The sequence below is a fragment of the Terrapene carolina genome, unplaced genomic scaffold, assembly GCF_002925995.2.
Source record: "Terrapene carolina triunguis isolate 2854851 unplaced genomic scaffold, T_m_triunguis-2.0 Scaffold93, whole genome shotgun sequence".
Taxonomy (NCBI): domain Eukaryota; kingdom Metazoa; phylum Chordata; order Testudines; family Emydidae; genus Terrapene; species Terrapene triunguis.
This window is the reverse complement of record NW_020664444.1, coordinates 15,362,135-15,385,858: the sequence shown is the minus strand read 5'-3', so window position 1 is coordinate 15,385,858 and position 23,724 is coordinate 15,362,135. Positions and strand designations below refer to the sequence as shown.

Below are 23,724 nucleotides of genomic sequence, written 5' to 3'. Positions count from 1 at the left end.
AGCAAATATGTTTGAAGATGAAATGTGCACAAATAACCTACATGGTTTGTGTCACAAAAAGCAAATACAAACTCTCAGCTGATAGATGGCATGTTTGAATGTTAACAGGTCCAGTGTTCAGAGGGAGCGTTCAAAAGTTTTCCCCTGATCTGAATCCTTAGGTCATTTTCTCTTTTTAGAAAATATATATATGTCCATGGTTCAGACGAAAGAACTCAAGACTTACTCTTGTATGTAGGGTTTTGTTGTTTTTGTGTGTGGGGGGGGGGATATGGGGACGCACATAATTCCCTTACTTTCCTATTCAGAACTTCCTGGGGTTTCTTTTACAGGCTACTGCATATACAGTAAACAGCAATAATTCCTTTTCAATGTTATTTCAGATACATGCTATGTGCTATCATTTGCAATCATTATGTTAAATACTAGTCTACACAACCATAATGTAAGAGATAAACCAACAGTGGAGCGGTTTATATCTATGAATCGTGGCATTAATGAAGGTGGGGACCTTCCAGAAGAACTGCTACGGGTAAGTCGCATTAAGATGACCAAGTGGAACCTCCTGGTTTTTGAACTGGGGCTTAGAAGCAAGTGCAACGATTCTCAGACCAATCTGTCAATTAGTGTCTCAAGATCATTTTGTGTGATGCAGCTTTGACAACCAAGTACCGTGAGCTTGCGACATACCTCAGCCTCTTGAGGGACTGAGAGGAAGAAACACCTTGCTTCACTCAACAAGCAACCTCTTTGGCTTTTTGAGCAATGTTGATTGGATATATCGCTACAGCCAGTCTGTCTTGATTGGAATCTGCTCTGTTCAACATAAGGTTGAGTGTGGGGAGAATAAAGGGGGGAAAATAGTAGAGATCACTGAGGATCCAAAGATGACCATCATAACATACTGTGGAAGAAAAGTAATGATACAAAGATCTCAAACATTTTATTGAGATGTTCAAGTTAGTGATGTCTAATATTTTTCAAAAACAATTTTTTTTTAGTGAAGCTTGTATTGAAAAAAACTATTGAGAATATGAAAGCTCTGGAAAAAATGAGTGCCAAACTTCTTAAGAAAACTATTTCTTTACTGACAAATACACAGGAAATCTTCAAAAGGGGACACTTATTTGCAAAGAAACTATATCTGCTTTTAACTTACTTTATTTGTAGACTGTGGTGAATACTGCTTAGAGGAGGAATGGTTCCAGTTTCTCTGGGAGATGTTCCTAGTTCATTTGTATATAAGTAGTCAGAGAATGGAATCTCTTGGTTATTTGATGTACATGTTGCTGAATTTTTTTTGTTTTCTTCCAGAATTTGTATGAAAGTATTAAAAATGAGCCATTTAAAATTCCAGAAGATGACGGAAATGATCTAACACATACATTTTTTAATCCAGACAGAGAAGGTTGGCTACTGAAATTAGGTTAGTAGAAGAGCAATTTCTATAATACTTTGCTTTGTGTGTGAGTGATGTGTACGCCACTTTCCTTGCTAACTGCTTTGTTGTAAATCTAATAGGATTAAATTAGTAATAATTCCTGCTTAAAAACATATGATCTAAAAATCAATAAATCCTTTACACTGTTTTGTGTAATTGCTAATTCTGAGAAGTATAAAAAGGAGACGTAATCTTGTCACTTGAATTTTGAAGTGGAGTTTGATTTCTGGTACGTGAGAACTGAAACCTCAGCAGCAGAAAGGAAGCTCCATTTACTTTTTACAAATCCCAGTGACTGAAAAATAACAAATCTATGTGAAACCATTCCAGAAAACTGTACAATCACTTCAGCTCAGTTTTCTGCACAAAAAGCAATGCATTTATTTTCAAATAGTTGTTTTTGTATGTCTTCATTTTTCCATATTATTTGTGAGTTTCTGTTGGTTTGGTTTTGGCTATGATTTTTAATGAGTGGTTTAAATGTGCCTTCTTGTTTTCCTTATGGCCTATGACCTATCACCTTTCTGTTCTGTGACTGGCTGTCTCTGCTTATTCTGCATTAGGAGGTACGTACCTGATGGCTTTCCAGCTCCCCCCCCCCCTGTTCAGTTGCTCATTCTTTTTTTATTTTTCTTCTTCTTTGTTTGTTCCTTAAATCAAATTTATTGTAGCACTATGCTTTTCATGTAATGTCACTAACTTTAGCCCCAGTGGGACTTTACTTGTACATAATGTATGCTTGTACATTATGGTGTTAATAATTTACTATCTCCCCCCTTGAGATTCTTCTGCAAAATAAGACTATATACTTTGTAAAGCAACGCAATGATAGCTAGTGTTTCAGATTGCTTCACAGCATCCTTCAGACTCATTGAGGTATACAAATGAGAGGAGTACTTTTCGCAGCAGAGAAGTGCAGTTATCTTATAACACACGTTCTAAAATATGTTTTGTTACTCGTATGAAAATTTTCTGTCAGAATGTTGAAAGGCTTATTTTAAACAAAATAGCCTATAGCTGAAATGTGCATGTAGTTACTCCATAATAACTTTCTTGTATGGGTTTTTTTGTATTTAGTTTATTTTAATTAAATATAAAAACCCCTCAGAGTTCAGGATTCTGAAGTCTCTGGCAGTTTGGACCATGCTGGCACTGCAGCTCTAAGCTGCTCTGATTTTTTTGCAGACACTTTTGAAGTTGATGTGGCTTGCTTATCCATTTGAGTTTAATGAGGGAGCCAGCTGCAAAGGGTAGCCATTTTCCTGATTAGAACAGACTCTAAAACTTGGTTCTAGTTTTTTTAAACGTTCTTTGTTTTGTTTTAAAAGCCTGATTTAAAGACCAAAATCTACTCAATTTCAGAGCCAGATTCTGGCTGCTCTTGTATAAGAGGAACCTTGCGCCAGCTCAGAGGCAGCCAGGATCCTGATGATCCCTGAGTGCAAGGTCAGTGGGAATTAAAGAGCAGCCAGCAGCACTAGATAGAGGGGAGGTACACTGAAGGCAGAGCAAGGGCTCACCTCCATCCATGCTAGCTAGACGCTGGCACTGGCAGGAAATACAAGGATTGAGACACTCCCAGGGGCTGTTCCAGAGCTGTTCAAGAGCACTGGACCTGTGAATCCGTGACAGCTGGTTGTGGCACCCTTGGAAAAAAGATGTAACAATGATAGCTACTGCATGTGCTTCCCCAGCTTCTCTGTCCTCTGTAGGCAGAATGCCTCCAGCCACAACAGCTGGTATGGTCTCGTATCATGCTGGTTTTATAGGAACTGATGTGAAAATGGCTGTGGATTGTAGATAGATGTATTAAATATTGATAGGAACTATTATGTAGTGATATCCATAGTCCATAAATTCACTCAGTTCAACTTTTTACTTCTGCTTCTGTGCTAGTAACAACCAAGTGAACGGAAGAGTGTATGGGCACAAGTGCTTTGGCCGTATCCATTTATTAAGAATACATTCTAATAAGCTCAGCAATAGGGGCCACCTCCCAAAATATTGTAGCCTTGAGGGGAGAGCTATTGGACACATCGCTAATTAGCTACTTCAGGACCCCATAGTTTCAGGTGTTAAGCACCTTCAATTTCCATTGACATCAGTGGGAGTTGGGGGTGCTTGGCACCTCTTGCAATGGGGCCCTTAGAACACAATGCCCGGAGCAAGGGCTGCAGAGGGCCATTTAAAGTGGAGACCCCCATAAATTTTCCCTCCTTGCCTGACCCCTCTATTTCCCTCTGAGGTGCCTCCCCCACTAGCAGCCTGGCCCTCCTTCCCGTGAGCCCTTATACGCACTCCCTCCAATTTGAGTAAGTGGCATTGCAAGCTGTGGGTGGGGTTACAGCACTTGTCTGGTTTGGCCTGGCCAAAAAGTGGTTGGGCCATTGCCTGTGTGCCCCTCCCGCCCCCCAGCTATGTGGCCTATGGCTGGAAGGCTTGCTGTGTGGTTGTCTCCATTACTTCATCTGCAGATGTTACGAACACTGCAAAATCCTCAAATACCCTCTTTGTGTTCCTAAGTAAAAAAGCAGAGCCTCTTCCTGTTGATGTTTGAAGACATAAATGGCTTAACAGGCACAGTATTCATAGTTGAGACAATTTGAAAGATGACTTGAAGAGCTGATACATTATCCATTCAACAGTATGTGGCAGTGCTCACCTCAACTGAAAGGATTTCTTAAGACAAGACTTCAGGAACGAGAAATATTTTAGCACAAAAACCATCCAGATAAGTCTGTTACCACTCAAAATATTAATATTACCTACAGTTTTTTAAAATCTAAAACTTTTGATGTTGTTTTTTAAATAGATACAAAAATTTACTTGCAAATACTACTATGCAATAACTTTACCTTCACCAGTTGTGACTTTAATTTACAGTAGCTCCCTTTTTAAGTTACTCCAAGGAGTAAAACTGTTATAACTTAATTGTATAATATAGAAGATATTTATTTAATCAGACTCCTCTACATGAAAAAGTGCTATGAGAAATAGTGCTTTGAGAAATAGCTCATAATGGAAATAAATCTCTTAAAGGTGAAACATAAAGGTAAACAAAAAATACGGGTGTTTTTCTTGAAATTAAAATAAAGATCTGGAATCAGCAACTATTTTGGAGCTAAATATTTTATTTATTTTACTTTTAAAAATATCACCTTGCAATAAAAGCGATTGGATGTGAGCATGTCAATGATGTCATGAGTATTTCTTATCCACTGTCAATCAGTGGGGAAGGACAAATTGAAGGATGAGGTAAAGCATCAGCTGCAAAAGAAATAGTCAGTGAAAAAAGAATGAGAGCTTTAAGAAATTAGAGAAGCAAACGAATTTTCAGAAAAATACAATAAATCAATAAAATCACCATTTATTTCTGGGTGCTCTACCTGTGGCTCCAGTGACACATGAACCAAGTAAAACCAAGCTTTCATCTAGATGTGCACACTAAACAAATAATCCTACCCAGTCCCAGTGATAAGATAATGTATTAAACTGAAAGGTGCTGCTGTTGAAATGCCCACCGCACAAGGGTTAATTGGATAGGGAGGTGAAACATGTCAGTAATTTTCCTGTGAATTAGACTAAATATGTAAAGCCTACTGTTCCTTGAAGGACTGAGTTTCATCAGTAGACACAGACTAGTGCAGACAAATATTTTTGCTAAGTTAATGAGCTGTAGAGCCATGAATGCAGTTACCAGAAATAAACCTGGTGATTTTTTTTTTCTCTTTTATCCCTGAATTTTCTCATTGCCAGGAAGCTTGTCCAATATATTAGTATGATGTATGGGGATATTGTGACTCCCAATGTTAAAGTAGTGTTAAGTCACATTCTCTCTTAGCGCATTGTATTATTCCTAAATTAGCGAGGCCCTGCCTAAAGAAGGATTTGAATATTCAAACATTCATTATCAAAATACTAAGGAGTCTTGATTCATATGAGTAGGAAAAAATGAAGATGATCAGTTGTGCTGTTATCTGCTTTACACTTGAAGATAGAAAGTATGTTTTCTGAAAAAATAAGAGATAACAGGAAGAAGCCACTGGTATATCAAGCTAGTGCTTTCTGTTTTGTCTTGTTATAGTGTCTGCTTCCTTGTTTTCTTCACTTAGAACAACTGCTCACTTCACTGCTTATGTTAGTATTTTTTGTAAAGTTTATCTGCCCAAAAACTCCAAGGTCTCCAAAGGCCGGTCTGGCTCTGAAACCATCCTAATAACGTCATTAAAGTCCCTGGGCTGCAAAACACTGTTTTTCTGGGGGCTTGCCTGTGGAAAGCTGTTCAGAGGTGACTGTGTGTAAATAAAATCCTGCCAAATCTAAGTGCCAGAACTGGACTTCAAGAAGTAATGTTTTGATTTAGAACATTGGTGTGGATTCAACCAATGCATTTGTATAGAAGTATTCAGCTTGCTCTCTTAACTCACAAGATTGTATGCCTTCTAATGTGGTACAGTGAACTTCTAAGCGGCAAGTAAAGTGGCTGAAGACTGTGAATGCTAATCAAATATCCTTTGCAACAGCTCGAGACATTAGTATTTTGGGGACTGTTCTCAAGATTTTCATAAGGATTAATTATGGACCAAATAAAGGAATTGTTGGTTCAAGGAGAACCCCTTCCCTCTCCAATTAAGAATTTAAAGCTGGACATGAACATTGATGGAGGGAATGCCTGGGACATAATTTTTTTGTGCCAGGATGTGTGTGTGCTTTCCAAGAACAGCTTCTGTTGGCAAATAGCTGACCCAAAATGTCTGGAACTAAAAAAAGTTACAATTAATGTGGCTTGAATCATTTCCTTTTTCTGGTTAGAGGGAGAAAAATAGATACTTGGAAACAAATATATTGTCCTGCTGACAGAAGAGGGAAGTAACTTAAGCTGGACACGTGACGATGAGTGACAGAAGAAGCTGCTCCTACACTAGGATATCAAGCAACTCACTGAGCATGTGTAGGGATTCTCAAAGGGCCCAGACTTCCTAGCCCACTCTGTACATGGTACTTGCCCCCAGCACAGCATTCTATAGAGAGTGCTACTTCTCTTCCCGGACTGGTGGCTAGGAAACTGGCTTGTGGGGCTCCTTTCAGTTGAATCATTCTCTTTATAGCTGATGTGCTTTTAGTCTTATACAGTACAGTATTACTGGACAAATCTTTCTTGTGTGTGGAAACCCGTACTCATGCCTAATCCATTGTGTACCTCTTCCAGGTACTAAATTAGCTTCTGAACCTTTGCATTTAACTGCACTGAAATTTAATTAATCCAAAATCATTTAGTCTTTTTTTATGACAATTTTAGCCAATTTCTAGTTCTCTAAATCTTCTTGACTGAGCTGGATGTGCTGAAATTGCTGTTTAAAAAAAAATTTTTTTACACCTGAAATACATAATTGTCTTATTCTGATGCTTAGGCAATTTTAAGACCCTTTAATATTTTTAATTAACTGTGATGGGTAAATTATTACTTACTTCTCCAACTTTTTTCCCCTATAAATTTTCTTTTTGTTTTCTGGTTTCCAGTTCCCTTTGAGATGAGAGAATTTCCTATAATCTGATTATATAGGTGAAAAGGGCTGGTCTGTTGCATTTTTTTTCTCTTCTCTACATTCACTTGGTATAGATTTTCCTGATGATTCCCTTGGATTATCCATCTACTGGATCCTTTAAGCCTTTCTGCTCTCTGCTGCTTATTATTGGTGCTGTTCCTTTCATTTTACTTAATTAGCTTGGTCCTTGTGATGCACTTGTAGATTATATCTTAATCTGTTCTTTAAATACTTATGGTTTCATACTTTGTTTCCAGTCTCTCTTCTGACAATTTAATACCCTTTAAAATGTATCTTTTTAAACTGACAGCAGGAGTGGGATATAAAAGAAAGTTAATTCAAAGTGCTATATCATCAGTTTGGCAGCCTAAGGCACTTGAAACCAAGGAGAAAAAGATCTGCTATGTGATGGTTACTACTACCCAATAATCTTAAATGTGACATTATGATCAATAAGTCATGTTGAGCAGCTTATTTCCTAGTCCTGTGATATTGTGGTGGGTACTCTTGACTCACCTGATAAACTGGTGGGTGCAGAATGCCTGCTGCCCTTTATCAGCTGTCAAATGGCATATAATCTGCCCCCAAACTACTGTTACTTTAATTCTGGACACTACTAGTGTTGTTGAAGTCTGCCCTGTCTGGTTTTGGAGTCTCTGTACAGGCCTTCTTATAATGTGTATGGTTTCTGATCTGCCTTGTATTCTAATCTGACCTTGTATAAGAGTTCATAATTCTCCTTTTGTTATCTTTAGTCTAAGATGTCTTTGCAAGGGTAACCAGTTTCCCTGCTTATTTGTTTTTCTGAGACTTAATATCTTCCTATCCATTTTGCTCTACCACTTCCTGCCCCACTGAATCTCTTCATATACTAGATCTGGGCAAGCCATAAAGTTTTGGAAGGTAGTCAAACTCAAACAAAGCCAAGGACTTGGCCAACCTACAAGGCAAAACATGAGCTAAAATAATTTGAATTTACACTATATAATATGAAAAATACGTAATGTCACAATGACAACAAGGTAGAACTGCCCTAATAGTTACTTTGGCTGCTTCTCATTCATGGATCCAGAAGTGAGTCAGGCTAAGGTTTATTTTGGCTTTTCTACTTCTAGCTTAAACCCTTTCAATTGACTTTGATGGAAGCTGGAACAGATCCCTGATGCATTAAAACATTGGCATCAAGATGCAGAAATTAAGATCTTTCCTGTCTCTGATGTCCCTCACCACTTGACACCTGCTCTTCTTCCCTCATGCTTTGCGTTTGTAGCTCACTCTACCACCATTGATTCTGTCTTGGCTTCTGCATCTTGCATTTGCCTGTCTCTTAGTACTTCACCACTTCCACTTTCAAATTGTTTCCTTAAAATGGATGTATGTGTGTGGTGGAAGTGTACACTTTGCTGGGTAAATGTGAATGTTACATAGTGTTAGCAATGGATTACTTAATGGGGGTCCTATAACCAGCCAAAAGGAGGCTATGATGCATAATAATACCCAATCTGCAAGACACGAACCCAGCAGGCGAATAGATAAAGTTCCAGGATATTCAGGCTATTTCTATAATTGTTCTCTACCCTCAGATGTTTTTAATGGTTTAAACAAAAATGTAACCACTTTGAGTAAGGAAGAGCTACAGATAAAAATTATGTTTATATGCTGGATTTAGTTACATGATTGATGTTAAGATGAATGATCCCTGGTTGAGGGTGTGTTTGGTGGTAATAGATTTTTGTGCTCAGGGTATTCAATAACAAGGTCAACTATATTGAGAGGGTGGGGTAATAAGATTAAATCACTGATGAACGGATGATGCACATGGGGTGATATTACTTTGAAATCATTTAACTATGCTGTAACTCAACCTGTATATTATTAACTTGCAAATGCATGATCTACAGTTCTTTTCTGGAAACTGATTTTAAAAAATATTGGAACTGTAAAGAATTACAGAGATGTTTACGTGCAGGCTGAGCAAACATTTTTAACGGGCACTCAACCTGGGATCTGAAAGTCAGTCTGGGTTCTTAAATGACTTGTGCATCATCATGAGTCAAAGCTATGGCAGGTCAAATTCTGCCCTTAGTTACACCTGTGGAACCCCATTGTTGCATGGGTCTAAGTGAGGGCAGAATCTGGTCCTGCTGTCAGAACCTAGTCAACAATTCAGTAGATGATCCAGCTTCCTCTCCCCAGGTGTTGTTGATGCTGTACTGCTAATGGATAAATATTATTAATAATATAATTGTCACTATAGTAAGCAGATATGACTGAACACAGACAGGGAGCAGATCTATTCAGTAAGTACTGTTTTCACGTGGACTTATTTAAAAATAGAATAACACTAAGTTCAGAAGCTGTTAAGGTGGCATGTCAGCATCACCATAGTTAATGTTTCTTCAGGATTTTGTCCTTGAGTATTAGAATATTTACAGGGAAACTTAAATTCCTTTAACCTTAACTCATCTGTGTCTTATCCATTTGCAACTAAGCATTTAAGCCATATTTTAAAAACCATTAAACATTAAGTTTAATTAACGACTAAATTACTGTCTTATCCATAGCCTAGAATCTTGATGATAAAACAGTTTTAAGTTAGTGGTCTTCTATTTATAGGGGGAAGAGTAAAAACATGGAAGCGGAGATGGTTTATTCTGACAGATAATTGCCTGTATTATTTTGAATACACAACAGTAAGTATATATTGCTGTGACCCTGTGTCTGGAATCCAAAAGTTACTCCTGGGGGAATTTTGCACTACTGCACATGCACATAATTAATGAGCCACGCATACTTTTAATTTTTTGCACAAAAAAAGCTTCTGCTGAAATGTTGCTGCAGTTCTTCCTTTTGCCCACCAGAGGGCGCTGTGCTGATAGACCAAAGCGGCGGCTCCCAGCCAGCAAGGGAAGAGAGAGCCTGAAGTGCCTTTGTTGCAGTGCCTGCCAGGCCAGGTGACCGGGACTATGGGGATTCAGAGAGCATGGGGTTAGGGTGACCAGATGTCCCGATTTTATAGGGACAGTCCCAATTTTGGGGGCTTTTTCTTATATAGGCACCTATTACCCCCCAACCCCATCCCGATTTTTTTACACTTGCTATCTGGTCACCCTACATGGGGTGCTGGGGGGTGGTCAGACTAGGGCAGGGGATGAATAGGAGTGGAGGCACAGGGCTACAGTGGGGAGGGAGGTGCAGGGCCACATGGTGATGGGGGAGGGGTGCAGAGCTACATAGGGACAGGGGAGTGTCTGGGTGGGGGGACGGAGGGATGGGGACGGGGGACAGAGCCACAGGGGGAAGGGTGCAGGGCCACATGGGGATGGGGTTACACATGTGGACTGGGCGTACAAGGACATATGGTGTCTACATGGGGGAAAGCTCCCAAACAATCCATCCCCGCCCCCCAAATAAACCTGTTCCATACTTTTTCCACCCATACCCAACAACCCTTCAAGTTCCTTCCCAGCAGGCTCCTTCCCAGCAATTTACTTCCTTCTCCCTCATTCCTCCGTCACCCAACTCCTCCAAGCCTTTGCACTGCTTCTGAGGGGTGTGAGAAATACAGTTCTGTATTGTAGTTTAAATGAATTATTACTCAGAGTTCTGTATTAATATGCCTAGTAAGGAATCTATTTGTCAAAAAACATTTCCTGAATCTTTTTTTGTTGTCTGTATTGTTAGACATACTTGCTGCTGGGTATTTTGAAACAAATGACCAAAAATAATTGAAACTGGTATGATTATATTGTTATTTTGACAAATAAAATATGCAGAATTTTAAAATATTGTGTGCAGAATTCCCCCAGGAGTAAAAAGTATAACTGAATAGTAATGTGTACTCTTCCTGTCTTTTAGGACAAAGAACCTAGAGGAATTATTCCTTTAGAAAATCTTAGTATAAGAGAAGTTGAAGATCCTAGAAAACCAGTAAGAATGTTTTCCTTTTATTGAGCCTAGTAAATGGGTTATTTAAATAACAGCCAGAGTACCCAGGTTTAGTGTACATGCGGATCTTTAGTTCTTCCTTGAATCAAGCTTTGGTTATTTCTTTATCTTTAGAACTGCTTTGAGCTCTATAACCCCAGCCATAAAGGTCAAGTAATTAAAGCCTGTAAAACTGAAGCTGATGGTAGAGTGGTAGAAGGCAACCATGTTGTGTACAGGATATCTGCCCCCACCCCTGAAGAAAAGGAAGAGTGGATCAAATCTATTAAGTGAGTTCAAAGTCTTAAATGTCTTTCAAAAGTGCTGAAGTGTAAATTGTATATAAATTCCTTTCCAAATAAAGAATCCGGGAATGTGTGCTGTACTAAGGAACATGCCTTAAAGAACTACTTAAGCAGTAGCCATAGGCAATGGCCTTTCCTGAGGATTAATGACTAGCTGGAAGGGGTTGCTGGGGCAAGATGCGTGAAGCCAAATGAAGCACTTTGAGACATTATCATTCTGGCTCCTATGAACTGAAAATCAAGAAAATATGAGAGAACTTTAGTTGGCTAAAGAGCAGGGCCGGCTCCAGGCACCAGCTGAGCAAGCTGGTGCTTGGGGCGGCAGATTGTTGGAGGCGGCATTCCGCCCAATCCTAGGGCGGCACGGCCGCTTTTTTTTTTTTTCCCCCCCCCGCTCTGGCCGCCCTGTAGGGGGTGGCAGCGCGGAGAACCAGAGCGCCCTGCAGGGCAGTCCTCTTCCTTCCCTCCCCACCGACCGGAGTGGAGCCCTCGCGGCAGGGGCCGCGTGGCAGCGCCCCTGCTGTAGCCCTGGCCGCCCCCTTCTCTCTCTCTCCCGCCCGCTCCCTCGCGGTCCCCCTGCGGCCGCGCCGCAGGTTTTTTTTTTTTTTCTGCTTGGGGCGGCCAAAAAGCCAGAGCCGGCCCTGCTAAAGAGAAAAGAATGTAGCTAACTACCTGAAAATCTTGTTGCTGATTTTTGTAAGGATGCGTTTGTCTACCAACATATTACAGCTCTGGGTCTCTGGATATGGAAAAGTAAACAAATGTGTTTGGGTAATACATGTTTTATAAACTAAATTGATATCTCCTCCTCCTTCCACTAGAGCAAGTATCAGCAGGGATCCCTTTTATGATATGCTGGCAACAAGAAAGAGAAGAATTGCTAATAAAAAATAGCACTTAACATCGGCCACTTACGGACCTGCACTAGTTAATGTATAAATGGATCAAAGTCAAGTGATAAGGTAAAGTAAAAATGAAGCAAGCTGAATGAAAACAGTTATTAGAAATATATTCTTACATTATATCCCTTTGTAAGATCATCCAAGAAGATTATTATTTTGCATACGATACTGGAGCAAAATTCCCAAGGGACAATTGCAAGGAATGACTGTAATGGAATTTCATTTACACTAACTGAAAACATGGAAGCCTTATGTGCATTTTTATTTGTTGCAATTTCACTTTTCGGGGGAGAAAATATTTCAGGATAATATATTCTCCTGCCTGTTCCTTGAGCATATTGCCCATGACAGGAGATGTTGTAAGGACTTCGACAAACTAACACCTCACTGTAATACAGCACTCAGAACTGGTGTACAGGGCTACTCAGCACTTATTTTTCCTTATGCAAAAAAACCTTAATACTAGTTTTGAAAACATATGCTTAGCAATGCAGCAGCATTCTAACCTCACTTTACAGAAAATGAAATTCTAAAAGCTCATCACATTAGCCATTCTCCCCCAATGCTGAATAATATTAGCTTTAAAATATACCTTTTAATATTAGACTGTTATCGATACAGTTAACTCCTTGGCCCAAGCAGTAGGATGTGCACTGAAAATATGCAGCTACAAAGGCAAGGGTTCATGGGCTGAAGAAGTGACTTTGAGGACAGAGTTTTTCTTAAGCAGGCTAAACTTGGATTTGCATTATTATTACTGAGAATCTCTGATTTTGTATGGGTAAAATGCTCCAAAATTACACTGATTTTATTTAAAGAAGGGGCAGTGTTGTTATCTCCTTATTTGTGAGTTTAGCCCCATGAAAATCAATAGGATTACTTGTGTGAGTAAAGAGAGCAGTACTTGGTTAACAAAAACCTGGAATAAAGCAAACAATGTCTCTGTCTGCTTTGTTTTTAAACATGGCTTCTCACATTTGTGCTTCAGTGACTTAAAACTGGGGAGAAGAGGGAATATAGGGTTACCATTCATCCGGATTCCCCCGGACATGTCCGGCTTTTAGAGTTAAAAATAGCGTCCGGGGGGAATTTGTAAATGTCCGAACTGACAGGGCAGCCGTCCGGATGGTGCCACTTACATGGGTCTCCGACAGCCAGAGAGAGCTCCCCCTCCTCTCCCCTGCAGCTGAGAGCACTCCCTCTCTCCCTCCCCGCATTCGCAGATCACCAGCCGGCAGTTCGCACTGGCAGTCTGGAGCTCCACCCCCTGCTCCTCCTCCCCGGCACGCTGGTCTGAGCGGCAGGGTAAGGGGGCCAGGGGGTCGGAGAAGGGGCAGGGAGGTTCTGGAGGGGGCAGTCAAGAGACAGGGAGCAGGGGGGGGCTTTCTGGGGGTGGGGGTGTGGATAAGGTTTTGGGCAGTCAGGGTACAGGTAGAGGGTAGGGTCTTAGGAGGGGGCAGTTAGGGGACAAGGAACAGGGAGGCTTAGGTAGGGGGTGGGGTTCTGGAGGGCACTTAAGAGCAGGGGTCCCAGGAGAGGTAGTCAGGGGCCAAGGAGCGGGGGGGGGGGTTGTCAGGAGCCAGGGTGGGGAGAGGGATCGGAGCAGTCAGGGGACATGGAGCAGAGAGGTTTAGATGGGTCGGGAGTTCTGGGGGGGGGGGGTGTGGGGGGGGGGGGGATGGTTGGGTGGGGGGTGGGAGTTCCAGGGGTCTGTCTGGGGGTGGGGGTGTGGATAAGGGTTGGGGCAATCAGGGGACAGGTAGGGGGTAGAGTCCTAGGGGGCCAGTTAGGATGGGGGGAGGGTCTCAGGAAGGGGCAGTCAGGGGACAAGGAGCAGGGAGGCTTAGGTAGGAGTTGGAGTCCTGGGGGGCAGTTAGGGGCAGGGGTCCCAGGAGGGGGCAGTCAGGGGACAAGGAGCGGGGGGAGGGTTGGGGGTTCTGAGGGGGGCAGGAAGTGGGAGGAAGGGGCAGGGGCGGGGTGGGGCTCCTCCTGTACTCTTTTTTGCTTGCTGAAATATGGTAACCCTAGGGAATAGAAAACCCTAATTGTTAGATCTCATGCCATCAACTCTACTAAAATACTTATCTAATATAACCATTTACTTTCAAATATCTTGATAACTGGTTGAATGTCTTTTGTGGTACAGGAACTCCTCACTTAATGTAGTTATGTTCCTGAAAAATGTGACTTTAAGCAAAACGATGTTAAGCGAATCCAATTTCCCCATAAGAATTAATGTAAATGGGGGGTTAGGTTCCTGGGATATATAGATATACACACACACACACACACACACAGTATAAGTTTTAAACAAACAATTTAATACTGGTACACAGTGATGATGATTGTGAAGCTTGGTTGAGGTGGAGGAGTTAGAGGGTGGGATATTTTCCAGGGAATGCCTCACTGCTAAATGAACTAGCAATTGACTGAGCCCTCAAGGGTTAACTCAGGTTCTACGAGGCAGCAGGAAAGGAGGGAAGGCAGACAGACACACACACCCTGTGTGTGAGAGAAAAAAATGCACATTTCCCCTTTAAGTAGCTGACCCCAGGCTTAAGTACACTGCCCTGTTAATTAAATTAGCTTGCTGAGACCTCCTGAGACAGCAGCTACTGTCTAGAAGCTCCCTCCCTAGTGTGTCTCTTCCCCCCCTTCCGGCTCTATGGAAGATGGGGTAAGCGGGGTGCAGGAGCAGGGGGGAGGGAGAGACACCCTGACATTAGCCCTCCTCTTCCCCCCGTACAGCAAGCAGGAGTCTCGGGGAGCAGCTCATGGCAATGGGGGGAGGGACACAGCTGAACTGCAGGCAGCTGCTGCACAGGGAACTTAGGGGAGTGGGGAGCTGATAGGGGGGCTGCTGGTCCACCCTGGTTCCAAGCCCCCACCAGCTAGCTGCAATGGGCTGCTCTTCCTGCAAGCAGTAGACAAAACAGGTGGCTGCCAAAAGACCGTTAGAAGGGAGCATTTCACAACTTTAAATGAGCATGTTCCCTTAATTGATCAGCAACTTAACATCGAAACAATGTGAACCGGGATGACTAAGTGAGGAGTTACAGTCTTCCATGAGATATTCCTTCATAACATCCATTATCTAAGACACACAAACTTATGGTCCAGCCTGCTTTATTGAAACATTTTCTTTTCTAAATTATACAAAAATCTTTCATTGGGGCAAAAATGTCTTTTAAATTTAATTTTATGATGGAAAAAATGTTTTGACCCTGCTCCTGTGTTCATGCTCTTGTAGCTTTCCATATATTGTTTCAACCTGAGCCATGGCATCTGTGCCATTAGTACTTTAGAGCTTCCATATCTGGACAAAGAAAACACAGCTGTTGACTTAAACCTACAAAAGCAACTTTGACTACAGTGTAGGGATTTATTCTGCACTGGGAGATACATGGACAAGATTGCCTATAAGTCTTTCATCTCTAACTTCAATAAAAGCCAAGGCTTCCATCTTACTAACTTACCTTGGGCTATGTGGAACCTAAGATCAGCATATGATTACTGTAGGCACTGTCTGCCTTCAGATGGGCTGATAGAAAAGACTAGAGAAGCCCACACAGCGAATTTCCTTTTTTGATTTTTTTTCCAGTTGTAATTTCTTTAAAGGAGTATTAAGGTTAATGCTCAGTTATGACAGCTTTGAAACCATGGGGGAGGGGTGGCATCTCCAATCCATGGAGCCAGGACTTCAAGGCTAGTTGTGGACTCGGTGCATAATTGGAACTTAAAAATTAGAATATTCCACTGCACAACTCTCAAATCACAACCTGTTTCTCCTCTCAGCCCCCCTACTTTAAAAAGTCTAACTTAACATAGAAAAGTATTAAGGCTGTCAAGCAATTAAAAAAATTAATTGCAATTAATCACACTGTTAAACAGTAATAGAATACCATTGGATGTTTTCTACATTTTCAAATATATTGATTTCAATTACAACATAATACAAAGAGTACAGTGCTCACTTTATTTTTTTTGATTACAAGTATTTGCACTGTAAAAAACCAAAAGAAAGTATTTCAATTCACCTAATACAAGTACTGTAATGCAATCTCTTTAGCATGAAAGTTGAACTTACAAGTGTAAAATTATGTGCAGAAAATAACTGCATTCAAAAATAAACAATGTAAAACTTTAGCGCCTGCAAGTCCATTCAGTCTTACTACTTGTTCAGCCAATCACTCAAACAAGTTTGTTTACATTTGCAGAAGATAATGCTGCCCGCTTCTTGTTTACAATGTCACCTGAAAGCAAGAACAGGTGTTCTTATGGCACTGTTGTAGCAGCGTTGCAAGATATTTACGTACCAGATGCACTAAAGATTCAGATATCCCTTCATGACCAGACAGCAAAAGTGAAAAATCGGGACTGGAGTGGGGGGCCTATATAAGAAAAAGACCCCAAAATTGGGACTGTCCCTTAAAATCAGGACATCTGGACACCCTACAACCACCATTTCAGTGAACATATGTCCATGCTGATGAGAGGTTCTGATCGATAACAATCCAAAGCAGTACGGACCGATGCATGTTCATTTTCATCATCTGAGTCAGAAGCCACCAGCAGAAGGTTGATTTTCTGTTTTGGTGGTTCAGGTTCTGTAGTTTCCTCAGCAGAGTGTTGGTCTTTTAAGACATTTGAAAGCATGCTCCACACCTCGTCCCTCTGAGATTTTGGAAGGCACTTCAGATTCTTAAACCTTGGGTCGAGTGCTGCAGCTATCTTTTGAAATCTGTCATTGATCCCTTCTTTGCGTTTTGTCAAATCTGCAGTGAAAGTGTTCTTAAAATGAACAATTGCTGGGTCATCATCTGAAACATGAAATATATGGCAGAATGCAGGTAAAACAGAGCAGGGGACATAAAATTCTCCAAGGAGTTCAGTCACAAATTTAATTAACGCATTATTCTTTTAACAAGCGTCATCCGCATGGAAGCATGTCCTCTGGAATGGTGGCCAAAGCATGAAGGGGCATATGAATGTTTAGCATATCTGGCCCGTAAATACCTTGCAATGCTGGCTACAAAAGCACCATGCAAACACCTGTTCTCACTTTCAGGTGATATTGTAAATAATAAGAGGGCAGCATTATCTCCAGTAAATGTGAACAAACTTGTTTGTCTTAGCAATTGGCTGAACAAGAAGTAGGACTGAGTGGACTTATAAGCTCTGAAGTTTTACATTGTTTTGTTTTTGAGAGCAGTTATGTAACAAAAAAAGTCTACATTTGTAAGTTGCACTTTGAGGACACAGAGCTTTCACTTCAGTACTTGTATGAGGAGTACTGAAAAATACTATTTCTTTTGTTTCTTTCACAATGCAAATATTTGTAATCGAGAATAATATACACTTTGATTTCAATTACAACACAGAATACATTACATATAAAATGTAGAAAAAATCCAAAGTATTTAATACATTTCAATTGGTATTCTGTTGTTTAACTGTGCGATTAACCACTATTAACTCAAAAAAATTGAATCATCTGAGTTAACTGCAATTAATTGACAGTCCTAAAGGTATGTTTTGTTAAGGACTGTGTGTTAAGGGGGGGGAGGTTAGCTGGAAACATTTGGATTTGTAATAGAAATAGTGACAAATTCAGAACTATGGTTGTATCAAGGTGTAAAACCATAAACAAATAATTTAAATCATTAAATAAATCTAGAAGGTTACAAAAGCATTGATGGGCCATGAGCACTTTCTGTACCAGTCCTTACATCCCTGAAAAACACAATCCTTTGAAAACAGTCTACTTATCGTCAAGGATATTTGTCTGTAAGCATGAAGGAAATGCCTTAAGAGACATGATATGCTGTATTTAGTTTGAAACTTTTCATACCCTGTACATCTAATACTTGGAACGGTGTGTAACTATGGCATGTTATAGCAGGAAATACATAGTATTCCTTAGCATTTTAAAAAGTGGTAACTTATGTCCATTTTTTTATTCTGAACGAGAGATTAAATATGGTGCTCAATATAATTAATTTACCACCAAAGGTGCCAGTAGTATTCTTGTCTAAGAATATTTTATTTCAAATGTTCTCTGTAGCAGTATTAGCAGGGATTGAAATTGAGCCAAAATTTCCACTGGCCTTAAACTATTTTTCTTTGCAAATTAATTTTTTACTAGACTTATGAAAATTTTGGCCAGATTAGGTACTGTCCATGAGGGGATGAAAAGCCCTCTCTCGTGAGGGTTTAAGGTTAGGATGAGCTTAAGGCAAGCCACCATCATGGCCTAAAGCACAATTGCTTTTTCTGAGACTAGGCCAGCAAAAACCAATCTAATTGCAGTTGACTTCCCCAGTCCTGTTTGTATTGAAAAATCTCCCTATTTTTCAGTTCTTAAGAGGTTCTCATGTCACATAGCAGGGTTGGGTTTTTTTATACTACCCATTAAGCAACATGGGGGATAGTAGGCAGAGATCCTGGCAACAGACTGCTGCTTCTGCTACTTTTCTGGCCCCTGCCAGCATCCATAACTTTAATGGCCCTAGGTTACTACTAATTTCAACTTCAGTTAGTGTCATCTAGGGAAGAAAATGTATATAATACTTAAGATCAGCTGGACTGATTAAAAAGCTACATAACCTGACAAAAAGCTCTTTTTAGTAAGTCACTTAACATGTTGAAACATATGGTACAAAACTGAACCTTTTTAAACTCAGCATTTATAATGCTTCATATATAGAGCAATGCATATTTTTAAATTTTAATACATATCTATCTAGATATGCTTGCTGGAAAAGTTAGATCTCTTGTAGATGAGAAGCTACAAATTGTGGTTTACCAGTTTTTTTTCTATATTTTCTTGGAAAGCATTTCTATTTACAGTTCAGTATAAAGTTAATGTAAATACTGTACAGCTATGTATTGATTTGTTACGCATTGTACACAATTTGCATGAAAATTATGTATCAAGTGAGGTAATATTATGACTCTGTAAATCCATTGCAAATATTAATGGGCTCGTTTACCAGTAAGACATGTTTAAACTGTGGTGAGATTTCATTTTGAAAAATAAAATAAAGTATGAAACTATACAGCCATCCAGCTCCTTTCATTTACTGAGGATAAAAGTACAGAATAAGGGATCCAACTGCTCAAGATTTTGATACAGATTAAGATTTAGCTTACTCCAAAAGCAGTTACTATGCAAGTGGCTATCAAATCCAAAACTTCCCCTGTCTCAGCTCTGGTCACAATGACTCTTTAAATTACTTAACTTATTCTGCCTTACAAACTAGACATTTTCTTTCATTATGTTAATATCTGACCTAGGCATTATTCAGTAAACCACTTAAGCATGTAAGTGCTATCCTGAAGACACTTTCCTCATTTGGGGCTTTAAATAGGGTAAAGTAATAACTGATGCTTGCTCACTTCTCTTGATAGACAGGGTGCAAAGATGAATGACCTCTCTCTTTTCCTTTAATCAGATAAGAGGCACTGAAAAGGAAAATGTAGGTGTATCCAAAGCCAGAGAATTAAAGTTTCAGCTGCTTTGAAATATCAGGCATGGCAAGGCATGGCATGGGTTGCAGCCTCCTTGATCTCAGATGCAGACTGAGAGGTGTCAGCCCTTAACTGAAAAGGTAGAGTACATGTTAAAGATGTAATAGACATCTCTTTTCCCTAAGTGTTTATATTAAACTCAAATTCCTGCCAAGCAAACTTTAACTACTCTGAACAAAAATCACTTTCTTCATCAGGTTTCAGTTGCTTAGTGCCTGTTTAAACCTACTAATTCTCCACTCATCCAGAATCTTTCAGGAAAAACAGGTCTATTTTCTACACGAAAAGAATAAAACTGCTCAAATTGAGTTTTCCTTCGCAAGCTAGCTTTGGGGCAAGCTATTTTACAAAGCTGGTCAAAGGCAAATGCCGAGTTTCCTATGAAACCTGATCACAAACTTACTCTATTTACTTTTTTTTTTTCCTCCCAAAAATTCTTGAATGCAAAACTTTACCCTAGGCTAGTGGTATTTAGCAGCAGCTCTAAGGACCAGTTTTAGTGATGTTGAAAGAGAGAAAACAGCTCAAACTCCAAGCTTTTCTGACCAAACAAGTAACTGAATTCACAGCAAACACAGTAAGGTAAAACAGACAAACTGGAGAGATGAGCAGTAGCGGTCATTCCTAATAAGGGGAGAGTCTGTACTAAGACGAGCGTAAGGTACAAAATATGAGGCTTGGGGAACAAAACCAAGCAGCTACAAGTTTACTTTCTCACAACTGAGCTATTACTTTTCATGTAAATACATGATTTGTTGCCACAGGGAAGGAGCGGAGAGTTAGAAGTGTATTTATGACAAGCTCGGTCTTAAGGCCTTTCACAGGGAACAGCAGAAGCACCATAGGCAGTCATAACTTGGTGAAAAATAGAATATTAGGAACAGGTGGAAGAATTGTCATTCCCCTCTGCTAACATGAATCAATGCAATCATTTAAAGGACAAATATAGTTGAGCATTGACCACACCCCCTTTATCATCTGACATTAAGGCAGAGCTACAATTAAGCTTTTCAGCCCTTCAGTTAGGGTGACCAGATGTCCCGATTTTATAGGGACAGTCCTGATTTTTGGGTCTTTTTCTTGTATAGGCTCCTATTACCCCCCCGCCCCCCACCCCGTCCCGATTTTTCACACTTGCTGTCTGGTCACCCTACCTTCAGTGCACTGTTCTAATGGGTAGAAGTTGAATAAATAACTCAAGAAGTAAACAGTGTAAAAAGCTCTTTTGACTTTCCTGTATTTATATACTATATAAATTTTACATGCTATGTATTTACAGTGGGGCAAGTGCTTTATCTTTAAAAAAACAAAGATCAAACTTTAGACATCTCTGAACAACACAGCTTGTATAAACCAGACAGATTATACAGATGAACTGTATTTAATACAGCTTCCCCACTCCATCTCCTGATGCAGGACCAGTGAATTATAAGTATCACAGTTTGATAGCATTTCATAATAAAAATAAAATCACAGTATGAATTTGTCTGTAACTTTAAAGGGACAAAACAGACAACTGAGACCAATCAGTCAAGACAAGTGACACTATATAAAAAAGTAACAAAAACATATGGGAGGGAATACAAATAGTCTCGGAGATACATTCAGAACTGTGTATGCTGAGTGGTATGTTTCACAAAGTTCCAAACCAGAACTTTTCTGTAAGTTTTTCTTCAAAGCTTGAATACAGCTAAAGTGTGAAGTAAATTAGTTTCTAGTGTCAGATATCAGAGATAGTCTAGTTATCTGAAAGCTTGTGAATAAGTCTTTAAATTAAATATACAGACTGTCAGTTGTGGTTTTCTAGTCGCTTGCACCAGAAGTTTAACGTGGAGTAATATTACATGAATAACACATAATCAACCTGAGTCTGTAATTAAGCAGCATTTGAGATGTTCTATTCCAGGGCATTATTTTCAGTGTGATATTTACAATGTTCAGCAGTTGTAGAAAGTTTCCATCCTTTTGGATTATGGGTAAATTTTAAAAAAAAGTCTCAAGGTAAAAACTAAAAAAAGTTCTTCCATGGTAAAATCCTGTACAGTATTCTGAAGCACCAGTTATGGATTGAAGAGTTAATTGTTCTGTTATAAATATAGTTTAAACTGTAGGGATGGCTTCCATCAACACACTTTGAATCTGAAAGACAAGAGGAGGAAGCGTCATTTCCTGATATGAAATTTCAACACAAAATCAGATTCCAAGGCCATTTAATCTGACCTTCTATATAACACAGGCCACAGAACTTTCCTGAAATAATTCCTAGAGCATATCTTTTAGAAAAACATCCAATCTTGATTTAAAACTTCAGTGATGGAGAATCCACCATGACCCTTGGTAAGTTGTTCCAGGAGTTACTCTCATGGTTAAAAATGTACACCTTATTTCCAGTTGGAATTTGTCTAGTTTCAACAGACAGCTATTGGATCATGTTATGCCGTCGCTGCTAGATTGAAGAGCCCATTATTAAATTTGCTTCCCATGTAGATAGACTAATCAAGTCACCCATTAACCTTCTCTTTAATCTAAATAAATAGACTGAAAGAGCTCAATCACTAGAAGGCAGGTTTCTAATCCTTTAATCATTCTCATGGCTCTTCTTTCAACCCTCTCCAATTTATCAACATTCTTCTTGTTCTGGTGCCCATATTTCTGCACAGAGTATTCCAGTAGTGGCTGCAACTCTGCCAGCTATACAGGTAAATACCTCTCTACTACTTCTTGAGATTCTTGTTTTGATTTCTGAACAACAGTTAAGGCCTGAAGTTGCAGGTGCTCCATATCATGTGTAGCTACAGCTCTGAACCACATATCAAAACAGAAGGATTTCAAAACTGAATGCAACCAATGCTGTCCTCAATTTACAAGGTTGCTGAGTTTAATCCTAGGTAGGCAAACCTGGTTGGAATTTAGCCAGGACATTCCTAACATTAAATGCCCTGGTTTCATTAATGATCTATCATGGTCAAGCTTTCCCCCAAAAAATGACACCTCCAGCAACGTGCTGGGGCCCTGATTTAAGGACAGAGGGACAAATGCCACTCAAAGTCAAAAGTTCTGTTTTATGCAGCACCTGGATTTTTTAAGCCTCCAGCCCAATCACTAGCCAGCTTCAGCCATTTAGTTTATGAAATCTGACAAGATCCCAACCCAAGATAATGGCTCTCAATTCCACTGTCACTCTTGTCTTGTACTCATATGTGCGTCCCATCAGCTAGTTAGCCCTATAAACTTGGTTTGATTTTCATACCCTCTCCAAGCATTGTTCCATCCTTTTGAGTTAACTCATCATTCAGAAACTGCTTAATGCTTTGTATTGTCTCTTCTTTTCTACAGTCTAAATCAGGGGTGGGCAAACTACAGCCCAGGGTCCAAATCAGCCCTTCAGATGTTTTAATCTGGCCCTCGAGCTCCTGCTCCCTGAGGCTTGCCCCGATCCACATGTGCCATGGCACCACCCGACTCCCGGAAGCAGAGGCATGTCCCTGCTCTGACTCCTATGCGTAGGGGCAGCCAGGGGGCTCCACACCTTGCCTCCGCCTCAAGTGCCGCCCTCGCAGCTCCCATTGGCCAGGAACTGCGGCCAATGGGAGCTGCAGGGGCAGCACCTCTGGACAGGGCAGCATGCAGAGCCACCTGGCCACACCTCCGTGTGGGAGCCAGAGGGGGGACATGCCACTGCTTCCGGGAGCTGCTTGAGGTAAGTGCCGCCCGGAGCCTGCACCCTGACCCTCTCCTACACCCCAACCCTGATCCCCCTCCCACCCTCTGAAGCCCTTGGTCCCAGCCCAGAGCACCCTCCTACACCCCCAACCCCTCATCCTCAGCCCCACCCCAGAGCCCACACTCCCAGCTGGAGACCCCACACTCTCCACTCACCCCAACCTGCTGCCCCAGCCCGGAGCCCCCTCCTCCACCCTGAACTCCTCATTTCTGGCCCCAACCCAGAGCCCACACCCCCAGCAGGAACCCTCACTCCCTCCTGCACCCCAGCCCCTAATTTCGTGAGCATTCATGGCCCATCATACAATTTCCATACCGAGATGTGGCCCTCAGGCCAAAAAGTTTGCCCA

The 23,724-nt window shown here is 40.6% G+C and overlaps 2 protein-coding genes across 3 annotated transcripts in view; one reads left to right on the top strand and one right to left on the bottom strand.

The window, feature by feature from the left end:
* Window positions 1-19,654, top strand: part of CYTH3 (cytohesin 3) — an 84,858-nt gene extending 65,204 nt beyond the window's left edge. Inside the window, exons 8-14 of one of the 2 annotated variants that reach the window (XR_003369737.1) lie at window positions 384-532; window positions 1,315-1,426; window positions 9,604-9,680; window positions 10,846-10,917; window positions 11,050-11,204; window positions 12,041-12,181; window positions 19,576-19,654. Coding sequence is in view for 1 of the 2 variants with exons in the window: in XM_026650673.1 (XP_026506458.1) it covers window positions 384-532; window positions 1,315-1,426; window positions 9,604-9,680; window positions 10,846-10,917; window positions 11,050-11,204; window positions 12,041-12,113 (638 nt within the window). In the remaining variant the exon portion in view is untranslated. Of the gene's footprint in view, window positions 1-383; window positions 533-1,314; window positions 1,427-9,603; window positions 9,681-10,845; window positions 10,918-11,049; window positions 11,205-12,040; window positions 13,203-19,575 lie in introns of those variants that run through there. The other variant, XM_026650673.1, reaches the window with a different exon arrangement.
* A 1,187-nt stretch (window positions 19,655-20,841) lies between these two features.
* USP42 (ubiquitin specific peptidase 42) overlaps window positions 20,842-23,724 on the bottom strand; it is a 39,276-nt gene continuing 36,393 nt past the window's right edge. The window contains exon 19 of the mRNA XM_024208438.2: window positions 20,842-21,790. The gene's annotated coding sequence lies outside the window, so the exon portion shown is untranslated. The remainder of the gene's footprint in view (window positions 21,791-23,724) is intronic.